Genomic DNA, 14,319 nt, shown 5'->3' with positions numbered 1-14,319 from the left:
CAAAACAACATGACTTTGGGCTTTGATACTTGGTATGTAGCATCGTGTAGTAGTCCTTTATCAATATTGTTCAAATTATTTCCTTGGGGTTTAAACTGGCCCCGCCCGGGGGGCACATGGTTTAAATAGACTTGTATAGGGAAAACCCTTTAAAAATTCTTGTCTTAAACCATAAGGCCCAGAGCTTAGATATTTAGTATGTGGCATGCTCTAGCGGTTCTCATGATTGTTCAAATCATGACCCTGGGGTCAATATGTGCCATGCCCATATGTGCCATTGACTTATATAGGAAAATTCTTTAAAAAATCTTCTTGTCCAGAACCATAAGGCACATACCTTAAATATTTGGTATTTAGTATTGTCTAGTGGTCAACTATCAAATTTGTTCAAATCATGACCCTGGGATAAAAAAATGGCTGCGCCCTGGGGTCAACAGTTTTTACATTGGGAAAACCTGTAAACATTATTTTCTGAAACCTTAAGACACAGAGCTTAGATATTTGGTATGTGGCATGCTCTAGTGGTTTTCGACGAAGATTGTTCAAATCATGACCCTGGGATCCATATAGGCCAAGCCCGGGTGATCCCTTGTTTTACATAGACTTATTTGTTTTTGAAGCAATGGCAAAGAAATTTGGACCACAAGTATAGTGTTTGACACAGATTTAAATACTCATCTTGAATAGTCTTAATCGTGACCTACTGACCTACTTTCTTGTTTTTGAAGTTACAGCAAAGAAATATGGACCACATGTATAATGTTTGATATAGATTTCAATATTAATCATGAATAGTCTTAATCGTGACCTACTTTCTTGTTTTTGATGTTACAGCAAAAAATGGACAACCTGTATATATTTTTATACAGATTTCAATACTCATCTTGAATAGTCTTGACCTACTGACCTACTTTCTTGTTTTTGAAGGTACAACATAGACATTTGGACCACCTGTATAAATTTTATACAGATTTCGATGATCATCTTTAATATTCTTAACCATGGCCTACTGACCTACTTTCTTCATCTTGAATCTACTGAAAAGAGATTTGGACCACCTGTATATTTTTAAAAACAGAGTTCTATTGATGTCTTGAATAATCTTTACCATGACTTACTCTTCTAGTTTTTGTTTTCGAAGCCTTAGCAAAGACATTTGTTCAAGCAAGCAACTTAACTCATTGGAGCGATATAGTGCCATCATGGCCCTCTTGTTAATATTTTAACTCACCTGATGAAGTGATATTATCTTTCAACTCCTATAACTTTTGACAATTCTTGTCAATTATTTTTTTAACTTTTTCTCGCAATGACGCGCATAGGAGTTGAGCAGAATCAATAGACAGATAAAACTGCTTCCACAGGGGAGTGGATATTTTCTGGAATAGCCCATACCTTCATAGCTATCAAGATAATATTGCAAACTTTCCAGGAAATGTGTGAAAATATTTCAGCAGTAAATAATATTTATTAGATATTTTGTATCTTTCCTAAAGGTTTTTAGTGCAAATTTAGCATTTATCCTTTAAACTGCCTCGATTTGCTTGGTAGCTATCAGAACAATATTCTAAACTTTCAAACATAGCTTGGCATGTGTTTTTTGAAAACATTATTATGCTGGCATGATTCTGCCATGAGACAGCTGGGTAAACATAGCTTTCACGATTCTAAAACAATTTCTCGATAGAGTGAAATTTTCTGAATAGATTGTCTCCATAGAAAATTTCCTGGAAATATTATTGCAATAATTTAAATTGTTATCTCGATAAGTTTTGCGTTAGGTGCCCATAGCTGCTATTTCCTAGCTAAATATACTAGTAGCTTTCTTGATGCTTTCAGAAATAATCTTGATCTTTCTACTTTCTCGAAATTTATCTCAGTACTATAGCCTAAAGTTTCCTTGAAATATTTTTGTGAATGTTAACCTTATTACTAGTATCTCGATACTTTTATTTCGTTTTATGCTACTATAAGCTATCTCATGGCAGAAATATGCCACCATACATTTTCTTTAACTGATAAAAAGTTTACATTCTGAAATCGTTATCAACGTTAAAAAATATACAGATATTTTGATTTTTTTTCAGAGAAGAAAAAAGAACAAATGCTATTCCTAAAAGTAATTAATATATCCAGTTCAGTATTCAATGAAGCAAGCAAATTATAATAATTTTCATGAAATTGAAACAGATTATCGACAGATTTCTATCTCAGTTATATTAAGCGAATATTAATTAAAACACTTTAGAAGCTGGTTCTCTTGTCATTATCTGTGACGTCAGGTACAAACTACTAAAGAAATTGTCATAGAAAGCAACTTAGAGTAGAGCTCCAGTTTGATATAGGCAAACAACAGTCCAATCGGTATAAGGTTTAGATGTGTTTTATATAGCTTAATAAACAAAGCAGAACTTATAAATTGTAAATACCTCGGCATAAAATCCCTCAGCAATTGTGTCAGCGAATCGAATTTCAAGATCTTCCTAGTATCCCCATTGAGCGCTATTTGTTACATTCAATATTGTACTGCAATGCAAATGCGCCTACGGCTGTCTAAAAGAAATGTACACTCTAAAAGCATTGTCAGTGCAAATAAAAGAATAAAACCCATTGTAAACATTTTACAAACACCGTCTAAGACAAAAAATGCAAAATTTAGCTTATCAAAGATGTCTTTTCAAGTATATTAGTGTGCCTTCCGGTACAGGTTACATGAACCATCATCGGGCAAAAGGGGCAACTCAACAGTTCTGCCTTGCAAATTAATTCTCATTGAATATTTCTTTTTGTTGTTGGTGGTGGTTTTACGTCACACGACACAATTTATGGCGATTTTCCAGCTTTTTGAAGGTGGAGGAAGACTCCAGGAACCTCTCCTGATTATTTCATTCAAACTGTCGAGATTCCCTAATTAACCCGGAAAAATGGATTTAAAAACTACATGTATAGGTGTTGTAAATCGAAAGTGTATGAATTTTTGATCACTTGGCGCTCAACATTAAAAGGATAGTGCTAGGACTTGTCAGCTCGATGTCAGTATAATGAGACCAGGTTGGTTTTCCAGTGAGGCAGCAGTATGAATTGGACATTGTGCTCACTGCTACAAGTAGACATTGCCGTTCACTGCTTCCAAGAAAAGTAATATTTTAGCTCTAATATAGGTTAGAGACCACCAATTGTTTTCCCATAGACTTACCTTATAACATTATGGCGTGTACGGCCTTCCAGAAATCGAAATATGAATATCTTATTACATGTTTCTCAAGAACTCTCTTAGTTCTACCAAAATATCGGACGAAAAACAAATGAATAGTGAAATTTATTTAAGTAATTTTCGTGTGAATGAGATAACCCCCTGTTTACATCGTTGGCATGGCGGGAGAAATTCGTTTGATAAAACTTATTTCAGCACACATGAAATGTAGCAAATCTTGTCAAAATGTTTAATAAAATACTGTAAATGCAGTAACAAATCTCAGTTTTGAAAACAATCACTTCTTGGGTTTGTTTACATGACTGACCAATCAGAACGCACATAGGTTACCTTATTCCCAGGTATACAATTACCTCATTCCCAGTAAGTTCCCTTTACTTTTTTGAATTAGTGGTCTCTGACCTAGAACATATTTTACAGAACACATATATTACATCATAACTATATGAATCATAATCTAGAAAACGTTCACAAAAAATAAGACTAAAAAGGAGGGGCCGAAAAGTGGGGGAAGAAATGACCAATTTGAAAGAGTGAGAGTTGGCAGGTTTGTAGTCGAATTCAATACCGGGGGGATTCAGGTTTATAACGTTAGCTGTTTCCACAGGAGTCTTGCAACGGATTATACTGTCTAACAATACAGCTGCTCGGAGCACCTGTACACCCCTTAAGAAAATATTATCTATTCCATTCAAAAACCTGTAGAAATTTTCATCCACCGATCAAAATATACAGTTTTAATCAGCTGTTAAATGACCTTCATCCCAGATATTTACAGAAAGTAAAGTTGAAATCAATACCTGCCTGCGGCCGGAATAAGATACACACAATCACAGCACGCCCCTAAACGGTCCATACTATATACGATATGAGACCCAGAAATGTCCCACATGGGTTATAAGATCTGGGACCCATAAGGGACCCATATTGGTCCCATATAGTACATACCATACGGGACCCATGCCAAAATGGTTTACAAAACCCATCTGTGTCCCATATGGGTAGCACATATAGGTCCCGTATGGGAGACCATATGGGTTCCACATGGGTACCATGTCTGCTTGCGTTCTGGGGAGGTGAATTCAATACCAACCAACGACCGGGAAAAAAGTAATTTGAAATAGGTGCAATCTAGAAACAAATCTTGTAATTAAGGTAGTTCTGCAGGTTTGGATCGAAATTATTTCTACAATGTAGAATTTGAATAAACACTGATTTTTCAAAACTTCAGAATATACCTAGAAAATTAAGCAAATAAAAAAGATAGGGTCGTGTGCTTGATTTTTTGCTAGACTGATTTGAAAGATAGGGACCTCACGCGATATTTCATAATGAGAGTCTATGGGAAAATCATATTTTTCTTAACATTTTCGCGAATAGAAATTTTTCTACAATGTAGATTTTGATGAAACTTCTCACAGTTGTAAATAAAGACATGGCCTATAATTTAATGAAATACAATATATAGGTCCGTGTGCTTATTTTTGAGATATTTGACCATGATTAAAGTAAACCGGACATCTCACGCTAATTTCAGGACGTTATTTTGAATTATTTAACATGTGATATGTTTTAATATCATATTTTGACTTTACAATATAGCAACAGTACCACTGTAATAAATTTACTCACAGGTTGCAATTAATTCATAAAATGATTTTCTGTTCCGTACGCCGAATGCAGTCTTTATTCTACGTTTTCCGGAAAAATGGCGTCACGCCATCACTTCCGGTTTATCAAACGTGCAGAACTACCTTAATGCCTAGTTTCTTTCCATATCAAGTTGTATCAAGCGTTCTAGTCAAAAAGATTACCTGAAATAACTGCTACGCTCTTACCATAATTTGTGTGAATGTAGGTTAATCACAAATTGACCCTCAACTGATACTATTTCAAACATTTTTCTGTGAAAACATCGAAACTATTTTCTTTCCTTTGAACTGTTGCCCTCCGTAATGTATAAATGCTGTGTTTGTTAAATATGGATTTTATTATCGATGTTTGATCAATAATCATCATTGTTTATTTTTTAACCCGAAGGCCGTATCTAAAATAGTGTCATCGTTTTAACATATGTCAGTTTCTATTTTCGATAAATATTGATTATAATTACTGAGTAAAACGGCTGCCTTACGCAAATTGCCTCCCTACTGTGAGTAAATTGGTACCTACAAACTAGTAAATCGCCATAGACTTCCAGAAGTACAAACTATTGCAAGACAAAACAAGCATGTCGCGGTCAGTAATGACAACTTCCCGTTCGGGAAAGTCAACCTAAAAAGTTTCCCACCTTCCTAAAGGGGGAAGATGTTACTAAACACAGGATCTTAATTGCTTCCCGTTTGACTTGTTTTATTCAAAAGGTCCGGTGCTTAATATATATTTTACATAATAACATAAGAGGCGCCATTTTAAATCTAAAATCCCACTCGGGAATTTCGTTAATAATTTTTTTCTTGAATTAACAGTACTTAACTAATTTACACAGAGATCACTATTAAAAAAACTTTAACTTTATCCTGTTTAATGGTTATAGAAACAAAACAACTGATATTTCCGGATGCTTCAACAGCTTTTAATCGTCTTTTTATTCACACATATGCATTGTTTTATGTGTTGTGTTGCTTAAGACCATAAAGTTCCAAAATCATTTTATGGGGTATTCTGAATGTATTAGTTCATTAAAACTGACCGGAATCATGTGCAAGATACATCAACAGAAAGGTGTTTAAACCTATAAAATAACACCAAATTAATGCAGATATGCATATGTATGAGTGGTATATGCGTGATTCTATTGAAATCACTAGCCTCTTTGTGAAAATCAAGCATGTGGTTATATAGAAACCGGTTCCTTTTTGTACTGTATTTCTTTTGAAAATTTACATTCACTGTACTTAGACTATGTTTAATCCAAAACAATAATCAAAATGTTAAACTGTTACATTTTTGTATTTAATAGTATAATTGAAGTCATCTGAAAAAGGACGTCAGTTAAAACTGTTACTGCTGTAATAAGTAAGTGTCATGTTGATCAGTAGTGAACTAAATGTCGTATAATGACTTTAAGAATTCATTATACCAAATAATTGTTATACATTCTTTTCAGAAAGCTTTTCGGTCAAGAATAAGTCATGTACTTGGAGAAAATATTTCGCATTCCTTTTCACACTTAGCTTTCCAGTCTAGAAATTAGTCATGTGTAATAACTGACAGGTTCCATTCTTTCGCCAAGTTAATGCATTGTCTAGCAATGCATGTTTCAAAATTACTAATCGTTTTGACAACTGACTAACTGGATAAATGACTAGGTAATTATAAACACCTGGTCTTTTGATCACGCCGCAAGACTCAAGTCACGAATTATTTCTTTCATAAGCAGAAATTTTGAGACAAAACTTCAGTATCATTCTGGTACTCAGTTAGGTTAGATGCGTATGTCCGATATGCGCAAATTTGAATAAGTTAGATAAGGACCGAGGCAATTAACGTTGAAGTTATTATATTGAAAAATAGAATTTCTGTTAATAACTGATAAAATGATAGAGAACCATGTTAGATAATTATGAAGGAAGGGATTGATGTATATATTATCTTAGAATTAAGTAGAATATTAAATAGTAGTATCATTGAGAACAGTGTTGTTGTTGTTGTTGTTGCTGAAATTTAGTAGCGTGAACCCTTTAGATACTGTAACACCACATAAATCAGTCACAACATTACAACAGTAATTATTTATTCTGATAGTCCTGGTCAAAATGAAAATGCATTTTATGCTTTAAGCAAGGTTCAAAACTTGGAGTTTATAACACATCAAGTATGCGAGCAAGCATGAATATCAGATATTTTCGCCATTTAATGATTTTATGTGACACGTTAATCTGTCAGTGTGCATATGCTGATATATATCTTTATCACAAACAATGTATTATGAAACATTTTAAAAGCCTTGTAATTTAACCTCATTTTTCACATTACCCAGTTTATTCGACTATACCACGTATGTGTCTCTATAATTTTATACAGCATAAAATTATACAAATATATACCTGTATATAGTATCATTTTATAGGATAAAACAGACCTCTCTATCATGGATGTATCTTGCACACGATTCGATCAGTTATAACAAAGACTGAGGCTAGCGGCACAACTTTCTTAACACCCCTTGTATGTTCGTCTTTGAGGAGTTTGGAGTGAGAGAGTACCATTAAATGTTCATTTGATAAGTAGGCCGTGCATTGTAAACAAAACACTTATTACCTAATAAGAGATACTTCCCCCAAAGTAGCTGCTAAGGAGAGTTTATTATTTAAGCATATAAGTGCCGAACATTTTTGAACGGCAATCATTAAAACTCCCGTATCAGTTTCGTTTAGTCCTATATCAGTTTTGAAGCACACAATGAAATTTCTAGGAGTAATTTTGATTATGTTACAGGTATATTTCAGCAACGGAGAGGAAGCTCACTGTTCTAGATACCACTACGAGGAGCAAACATTAGCTAAAATAGTTAGGATGGAGCACAGGCTGGAAGAGTTAGAAAAACGCAGAGGTACACGTTTTTTGTTTGTTCGTAAAATTTGTCAGATTATTAAAACCGAATATATAATATATAGATTTCTTCAGATTCCTGTAATAATTGCTCGTGTACGTGACTTTAATTGAGTTAATCAGGTTTACATATTGATCGAATTCATCATGTAAAAATTTAGGTCAGAAACAATATTGTCTTATCTATGGACTTAATTGCAACATATATTTTGATATGGGTATATATGATCCTTTTTTACTTTACTGAATGACTATGATTATATTTCGCTCATTTCTGTTCAAACGTAGTTGAACAGTTCCCACTAGAACCTGTTTAACTGAATTGTGAATTAATTGTGTATTACAGAATCAAATATACAGCTAGGCAGTCATAAAATGTTTCACATTGCACAGAATACACCATATTCCAATATTTTAAAGATAATTGTTTTACAGTTACAATGTATTAGCAAATCCTCCAATGTCTCATTGACCTACAATGTTTTAGCCAATCTGAAGGCTCTTTTCAATGTCATATAATCTTAAGGAAGTGCTAAGTACTTTTTGGATTTGCCCGCCCGCTTAGCTCAGTAGGTAAGAGCGTTGGTCTACGGATCTCGGTGTCGCGAGTTCGATCCTCGGGCGGGGCGTATGTTCTCCGTGACTATTTGATAAACGACATTGTGTCTGAAATCATTAGTCCTCCATCTCTGATTCATGTGTGGAAGTTGGCAGTTACTTGCGGAGAACAGGTTTGTACTGGAACAGAATCCAGGAATACTGGTTAGGTTAACTGCCTGCCGTTACACGACTGAAATACTGTTAAACCCAAAACAAACAAAACAAACTTTTTGGATCTGTATATGGCTTAATTGTGTGAAAATTATATTCTCATACGCTTACTGAAACCCACATACGACGCCATTTGAACCTCTAGTATGTTTTAGTGTTTTGGCACTGATTGACGTTGTCTTTTTATGAAATAACACAGGTTTTTTATTTAAAGATTTTAAGGAGCAGCTAAAGATGAGGGCATATATAGTATTAGATATCGCCTTCGGAGATAGGTCTTAATTAAGAGAAGAGTCCGCAGATTCAAAATATAACTACATTTATTCTATACTAATTTTTCTCTTCCAGTCAGCGATTCACAACTGTATCATGTGACTGTCTAATTTTACATTTCCGTATTGGAAACAATAGATGCAATATTGGTCGATGCAGCGGACGCGAAAAGCTGTTGATAAAAGTTTTTAAGTATTGGCAAATAACCATTTGGCGTGATGGTTACATCGTTTCCGTACATAGTTTTCCTTTTTTAACAGAAAAAATAAGCGTAAAATAAAAGAAAAATGATTATTAAACATTTTCTAGTACACTACAGGATATATTTAGACGAGTATCGATCCGAAAAAAAACCATACTGGATTCGCCTTTTGGCTCTGCCCGTATGTTTAAATATTTGGTCGAATGCTTACTCACCCATATATGTGACGTACAGACCAAATAGTATAATACCATGACACTGTCTGTTACAGATGCTGACCTGACCAATAGACACTGTCCGGACGGATGGGTCACATTTCAAGGATCATGCTATTTGTTTTCTCAAGCTGACGTCAGCTTTTTTGATGCTGAGGTAATTTAGCTGGTTAGAAATACGATTGGCTAATCAAAAACAGGTGATAACTTCAAAGTAAGCTGTAACATCCGACCGTTCAAAGGCGTAGTCCACATCTAATGAGTTTGAATTGTTTCGTGTTACTGTTTATTGTTATTTTCCTGTGACGTCTGTAATAAACATGTTTACCGTCTGTCTTAACTCTTAAGACACGCGTTTTTGTTTGTCGTTATTTTTCAGTTAAGTTACAAAGTTCTAATTTACAAGGTCAATATCTCTTCAGTGGAATTTTCCCCATCTAGGTGTCTTTTACTGACTACCTGTTCGTAGTTCACGCATTTGGTACTCATATGATGGTGCATACTTGTAATCGTCTTAGTTCGCTGACATATTCTCACAGGCACACTTGGTTCATTTTGGCCGTAGTGACTTTGCACATTACATTCGTTAACAGCTGTCTTATTATACACAGTTCCTTAACACATTGTGTTGCGTTCCATTTTCAATGACTTAGATGCAAGAGCAACGTCATGCAGTGACAAGTTATACCTTTGATCATTTTTTACCAATGCTTGTGTGTCCCATTTTTATGACAAAATTCAGAAAGTCTTTTCCTGTGGTTTTGTTACATAACTGTACTAATTTTGTTAGCTTCGAACGAGTATTTTCGATCATGTACTGTAGTAGTAATGTAATGTAATGTAGAAGGATTGACCCACGTTTAAGGTCGTATCGTAGCCAGTGTTAGCCACGGTAAAACATTTAATTGTTTCTAATTTATAATAATTAATACTGAATACGACTCGAGGATCTGTCTGGATCAATGTCCAGTTTTCATAACTATAGCCTCAAGGTCATAGAGCATATTGGACCGATTATCTAGCAAGCAGGGAATGTTTTAAATGCCTTGTCATAGACACACATTTTGTAGCCTTTTTTATGTTACTGTGATGACAAACCTGTCGTTGACTAGCTTTTGGACTATTTCAAAGCTTCACTTGTTTAACAATCTAACGGACAGCTGTATACAAGTAAAGGAGACAGCTATCCGTACTACATATACCGTGCTGGAAAGAACCACGGAGCGGAACTTACTACCATGCGGTTTAATCTATACATATTTGAAGAAACGTTCTAAAGACGATATATTCAAGCATATTAAAGTAATTTTAGTCTAAGCTGCAATCACCTTGAAAGTTTTTTCATCCGTGAGTAGATAAAATTTCTTATATTCCCCCGTTCTTCACATCTACATGCATGCAAGTATAAACATTCAAATCGAATACAATATTTATAATCATGGGAATATTTTAATCGCCACATTACAAAATGTCAGTTTATATACTAGTACTGAGCACTGGGCAGGGCGCGAACTCGAAAAGTCGATGATTTCCTGTAGTAACAAAATCTTTCTTTCTATTTGTAGATACACATACATCTTTTTCAGGTGCTATGTAGTCAGACTGGTGGGCACCTCGTACGAGTCGAAAGCGAAGTAGAGAATAACTTCGTTAAACATTACCTGAAACAACTGAAAAGTAAGAAATTATTGAACTATTTGATTTCTGAAAATACTGATATACAATCAAACCTGTCCACAAAATGCACCTTTTCTGCCATTTCGTTCAGGGCTGGTATTCACTAAGCCCCTAAGGGAAAATTTTCCCTGAGGGACTAACTAAGGGGAAAGTACCAAAGCATTTTGTGGACAATTGTCGAGATAGTTGGAATGTCTAACAATATTGTCACATACATACTGGCATAGTAATGAAGATTATCAATAAATCTTATAAAGTGTACACTTTTCTTTTGTGCTATAATGTTCAGAAACTTTTACAAAGTTAAGAATTTTCCTAAGTTTTCTCCTTAGGAGCTGTATGAATATGGGCCCAGGTGTGTTAGCGCGTACGCTAAAACAACAAATAATTGAGCCGATACAAAAATACGGTATTTGTCGTATTGTTTGTGCCGTATTGGTGCGCTAGTTTGTTGTTTTAGCGTGTTAAGCGTGTTGGCGCTCTTCAAAGGTGCCAGCACGATAGAACGCGATGGCATAAATCAGCCAGCAAAATCTTTACCTTTGTGGAATGTGTTTTGCTTATGTGGAGCGAACTGTTACAACAGGAAACGACAAAGTTTAAACACAATAAAGAAAGTGCGATCACTCCTTTCTATCTGACTACGTATACTCTGTGTATGATTTCGGCATTCTCCGGAATTGTAACAAATTTCGGTGGGTGCTAATATAAATTTATCCGAGCGGTCTAGATAAAAATACACTAATAACATAAAAAGACAAGAAAAAGTATCAGAATGCAATAACAGTAAAATGAAAGTACTTAACATGCTGTGTATATAATTTTCCTAATGACTGCTTGTCGAATTGATTTATGTAGCGAAATGCCTATAAATTCTCAATAACTATTATATAACTTTTCCTCAAGCTATCTGCTTAGTTATTTGAAAGAAATGATTCGAAAATGATTAGCTTATAGAAGAATCAGAAGAATAATTAAAGATGCTTTTAATGCCAAGAACTACAATGTATAGATGTATAAAAAAAAAAGTACAAGAGTAAATAGTAAACCCTTAGCTTACAGCAAAATGCCTAACTAAAATAATCACCAGAATGCCACGACCCAGGCTTCTATGTCCAATAAAGACACAGAATGCCCTTATCTGTTTTTTGTAGGGATATCAGCCTAAAGTCCTGGTGCAACTAGTTCATTTCTAATGAACGCCCTCCTGACAACGACTGATTATACATGTACGTATATACGCAAACAATAAGCATTTATTGATACCTATTAAAATAAAGTTTTTAACAACGAAATTGCATCATGAACAGAAGAATTATAAATGATTTAACGAAATATGAATGCAATCAATGCTATAATTTATTCCAAATACGTACGTTAAGTGATTGATCAGCATAATAAAGAGAAAAGCACTACGTAGCTCCTATTGAAAGCAGTTTTATTAAAAGGCAGCAATTTAAGGGAACGATCTAATAAGAGTATCACAGGCATTTTGTCACAGAATGAACCGAAAGCCAGGTGCTCGTATGAGCTACGTCATCGTCCGAAGAATGCCGAAGCGCCATACCAGAGTACGTAATCGTACGGAAATAAACGACTGTCATTACGGTACAACTACCTTAATATAACTGTTGTAGCCTCTATTCACAGATGCTCACTACCGACCTGCACCAAGAGGGAACGTTTAAGTGGTATGGTACAAATGACGTGGTCGCATTTACTGACTGGAAATCCGGTGAACCGAGCAACTCAGGTGGAAAAGAACATTGCGTTCATTTCTACCACGGACATAGTTATTCTTGGAATGACGCTCAGTGTAAAAGTTTGATGAAAGCAGTATGTGAACAGAAACCAAACTGATTTTAAAAAGCAATTTCTAAGTTTCAACCATTGTAACTCTTCTTTGGTTCTTAGAGGGTCGTGTTTTAGTGTTTATTCTACTTTTTTTGTAATTAATTAAGTGTACAAAACAGCTTTAGCCCAGTGCACAGTTCTACGAATCACGAGGTCGTGAGTTCGATCCCCAGGCGAGGCATATGTTCTCCGTGACGATTTGATAAAAGACATTGTGTCTGAAATCATTCGTTCTCCAACTTTGATTGATGTGGAGAAGTTGGCAATTACAGGTTTGTACTGGTACAGAATCCAGGAACACTGGTTATGTTAACTGCCCGCCGTTACATAACTGCAATACTGTTGAAAAATGGCGTTAAAACAAAACAAAGAAAATAAAACAGGTATGATGAAACAATGTATATAAATGCCTTCACACCATATATCTAAGCTCTAGGCTTCTGGTTTTTGAGAATAAGATTTTTTAAGATTTTCCTATGTAAAATCAAGTGACCCCTGGGCTGGGTCAATTTTGACCCCGGGGGTCATGATTTTAATAAATTTTGTAGAGGTCCACTAGGCAATGCTACTTGTCAAATATCTAAGCTCTAGGCCTTCTGGTTTATTTTTAGAATTTTTTTGAAGATTTTCATATGTAAAATCAAGTGACCCCTGGGGCAGGGTCAATTTTGACCCGGAGGTCATGATTTGAACAATTTTAGTAGAGGTCCGCTAGGCAATGCTACATGTCAAATATCTAAGCTCTAGGGCTTCTGCTTTTTGAGAAGAAGATTTTTTAAGATTTTCCTATGTAAAATCAAGTGACCCCTGGGGCGGGGTAATTTTGAACCTGAGGTCATGATTGGAACAAAATTGGTAGAGGTCCACTAGGCAATGCTTCACACCAAATATCTAAGCTCTAGGGCTTCTGGTTGTTGAGAAGAAGATTTTTAAAGTTTTTCCTTTCGGTTGCCATGGCAGCCAAAGTTCTGCATGGAATTCAATTCTTTGAAAAATTTTGAAAGGGGGCCACCCAAGGATCATTTCTGTGAAGTTTGGTGTAATTCTGCCCAGTGGTTTTCAAGAAGAAGATTTTTTTACAAATTGTTGACGCACGACGGACATCAAGCGGTCACAATAGCTCACCTTGTCACTTCGTGACAGGTGAGCTAAAAAGAAACACCCACAGAAAAAAATCCATTATTTATGGTCATCTTCATGTCAAGGTCCATTTGCGAAACTTTTAGGCATATGATGGACCTTTCAACGGTGTTTGAGGAGTTTGACACACAACATTTTTTTCTATATTCTATATAGCAAAACTATCAAAGGGCCATAACTGCAGTAAGAATAGTCACAGCAAAAGTTCTTTCCTTGATGGTAATCTGCACATTAAGTTTGTTCATCTGTGAAAGTTTGAGCCAAATCAGGCTAACAGTATGGGAAGAGCTCGAGTTTCTCTACATTCTATACAGCAAAACTATCAAAGGGCCTTAACTGTGGTAAAACAGTCACAACAAAAAGTTACTTCCTTCAGTGTCATCTACACATAAAGCTTGTTTATTTGTTAAAGTTTGAAG

General features: G+C 35.1%; 2 protein-coding genes across 2 annotated transcripts in view; both read left to right on the top strand.

Moving 5' to 3' along the window:
* The window catches only part of LOC123540695 (perlucin-like protein), a 37,874-nt gene extending 24,717 nt beyond the window's left edge, over positions 1–13,157 (top strand). The window contains exon 5 of the transcript XR_008367792.1: positions 12,914–13,157. The gene's annotated coding sequence lies outside the window, so the exon portion shown is untranslated. The remainder of the gene's footprint in view (positions 1–12,913) is intronic.
* Positions 7,525–11,028, top strand: LOC123540696 (CD209 antigen-like protein A). Its single transcript, XM_053526502.1, has 3 exons — positions 7,525–7,769; positions 9,286–9,386; positions 10,816–11,028. Exons 1-3 carry the CDS (start codon positions 7,619–7,621, stop codon positions 11,011–11,013), a joined length of 450 nt encoding a protein of 149 aa, XP_053382477.1. The 5' UTR covers positions 7,525–7,618; the 3' UTR covers positions 11,014–11,028.
* Positions 13,158–14,319: the final 1,162 nt, after the last annotated feature.

Source organism: Mercenaria mercenaria, chromosome 16 (genome assembly GCF_021730395.1).
Source record: "Mercenaria mercenaria strain notata chromosome 16, MADL_Memer_1, whole genome shotgun sequence".
Classification (NCBI taxonomy): domain Eukaryota; kingdom Metazoa; phylum Mollusca; class Bivalvia; order Venerida; family Veneridae; genus Mercenaria; species Mercenaria mercenaria.
This window is presented reverse-complemented; position numbering and strand designations above follow the sequence as displayed.

Bases quoted from the DNA above. Each gene is read 5' to 3' on its own strand.
- LOC123540696 (XM_053526502.1), top strand. From the start codon at position 7,619: ATGAAATTTCTAGGAGTAATTTTGATTATGTTACAGGTATATTTCAGC. The intron at 7,770-9,285 runs GTACACGTTTTT...TGTCTGTTACAG, and splicing joins AGAGTTAGAAAAACGCAGAG to ATGCTGACCTGACCAATAGA. The intron at 9,387-10,815 runs GTAATTTAGCTG...CATCTTTTTCAG, and splicing joins TCAGCTTTTTTGATGCTGAG to GTGCTATGTAGTCAGACTGG.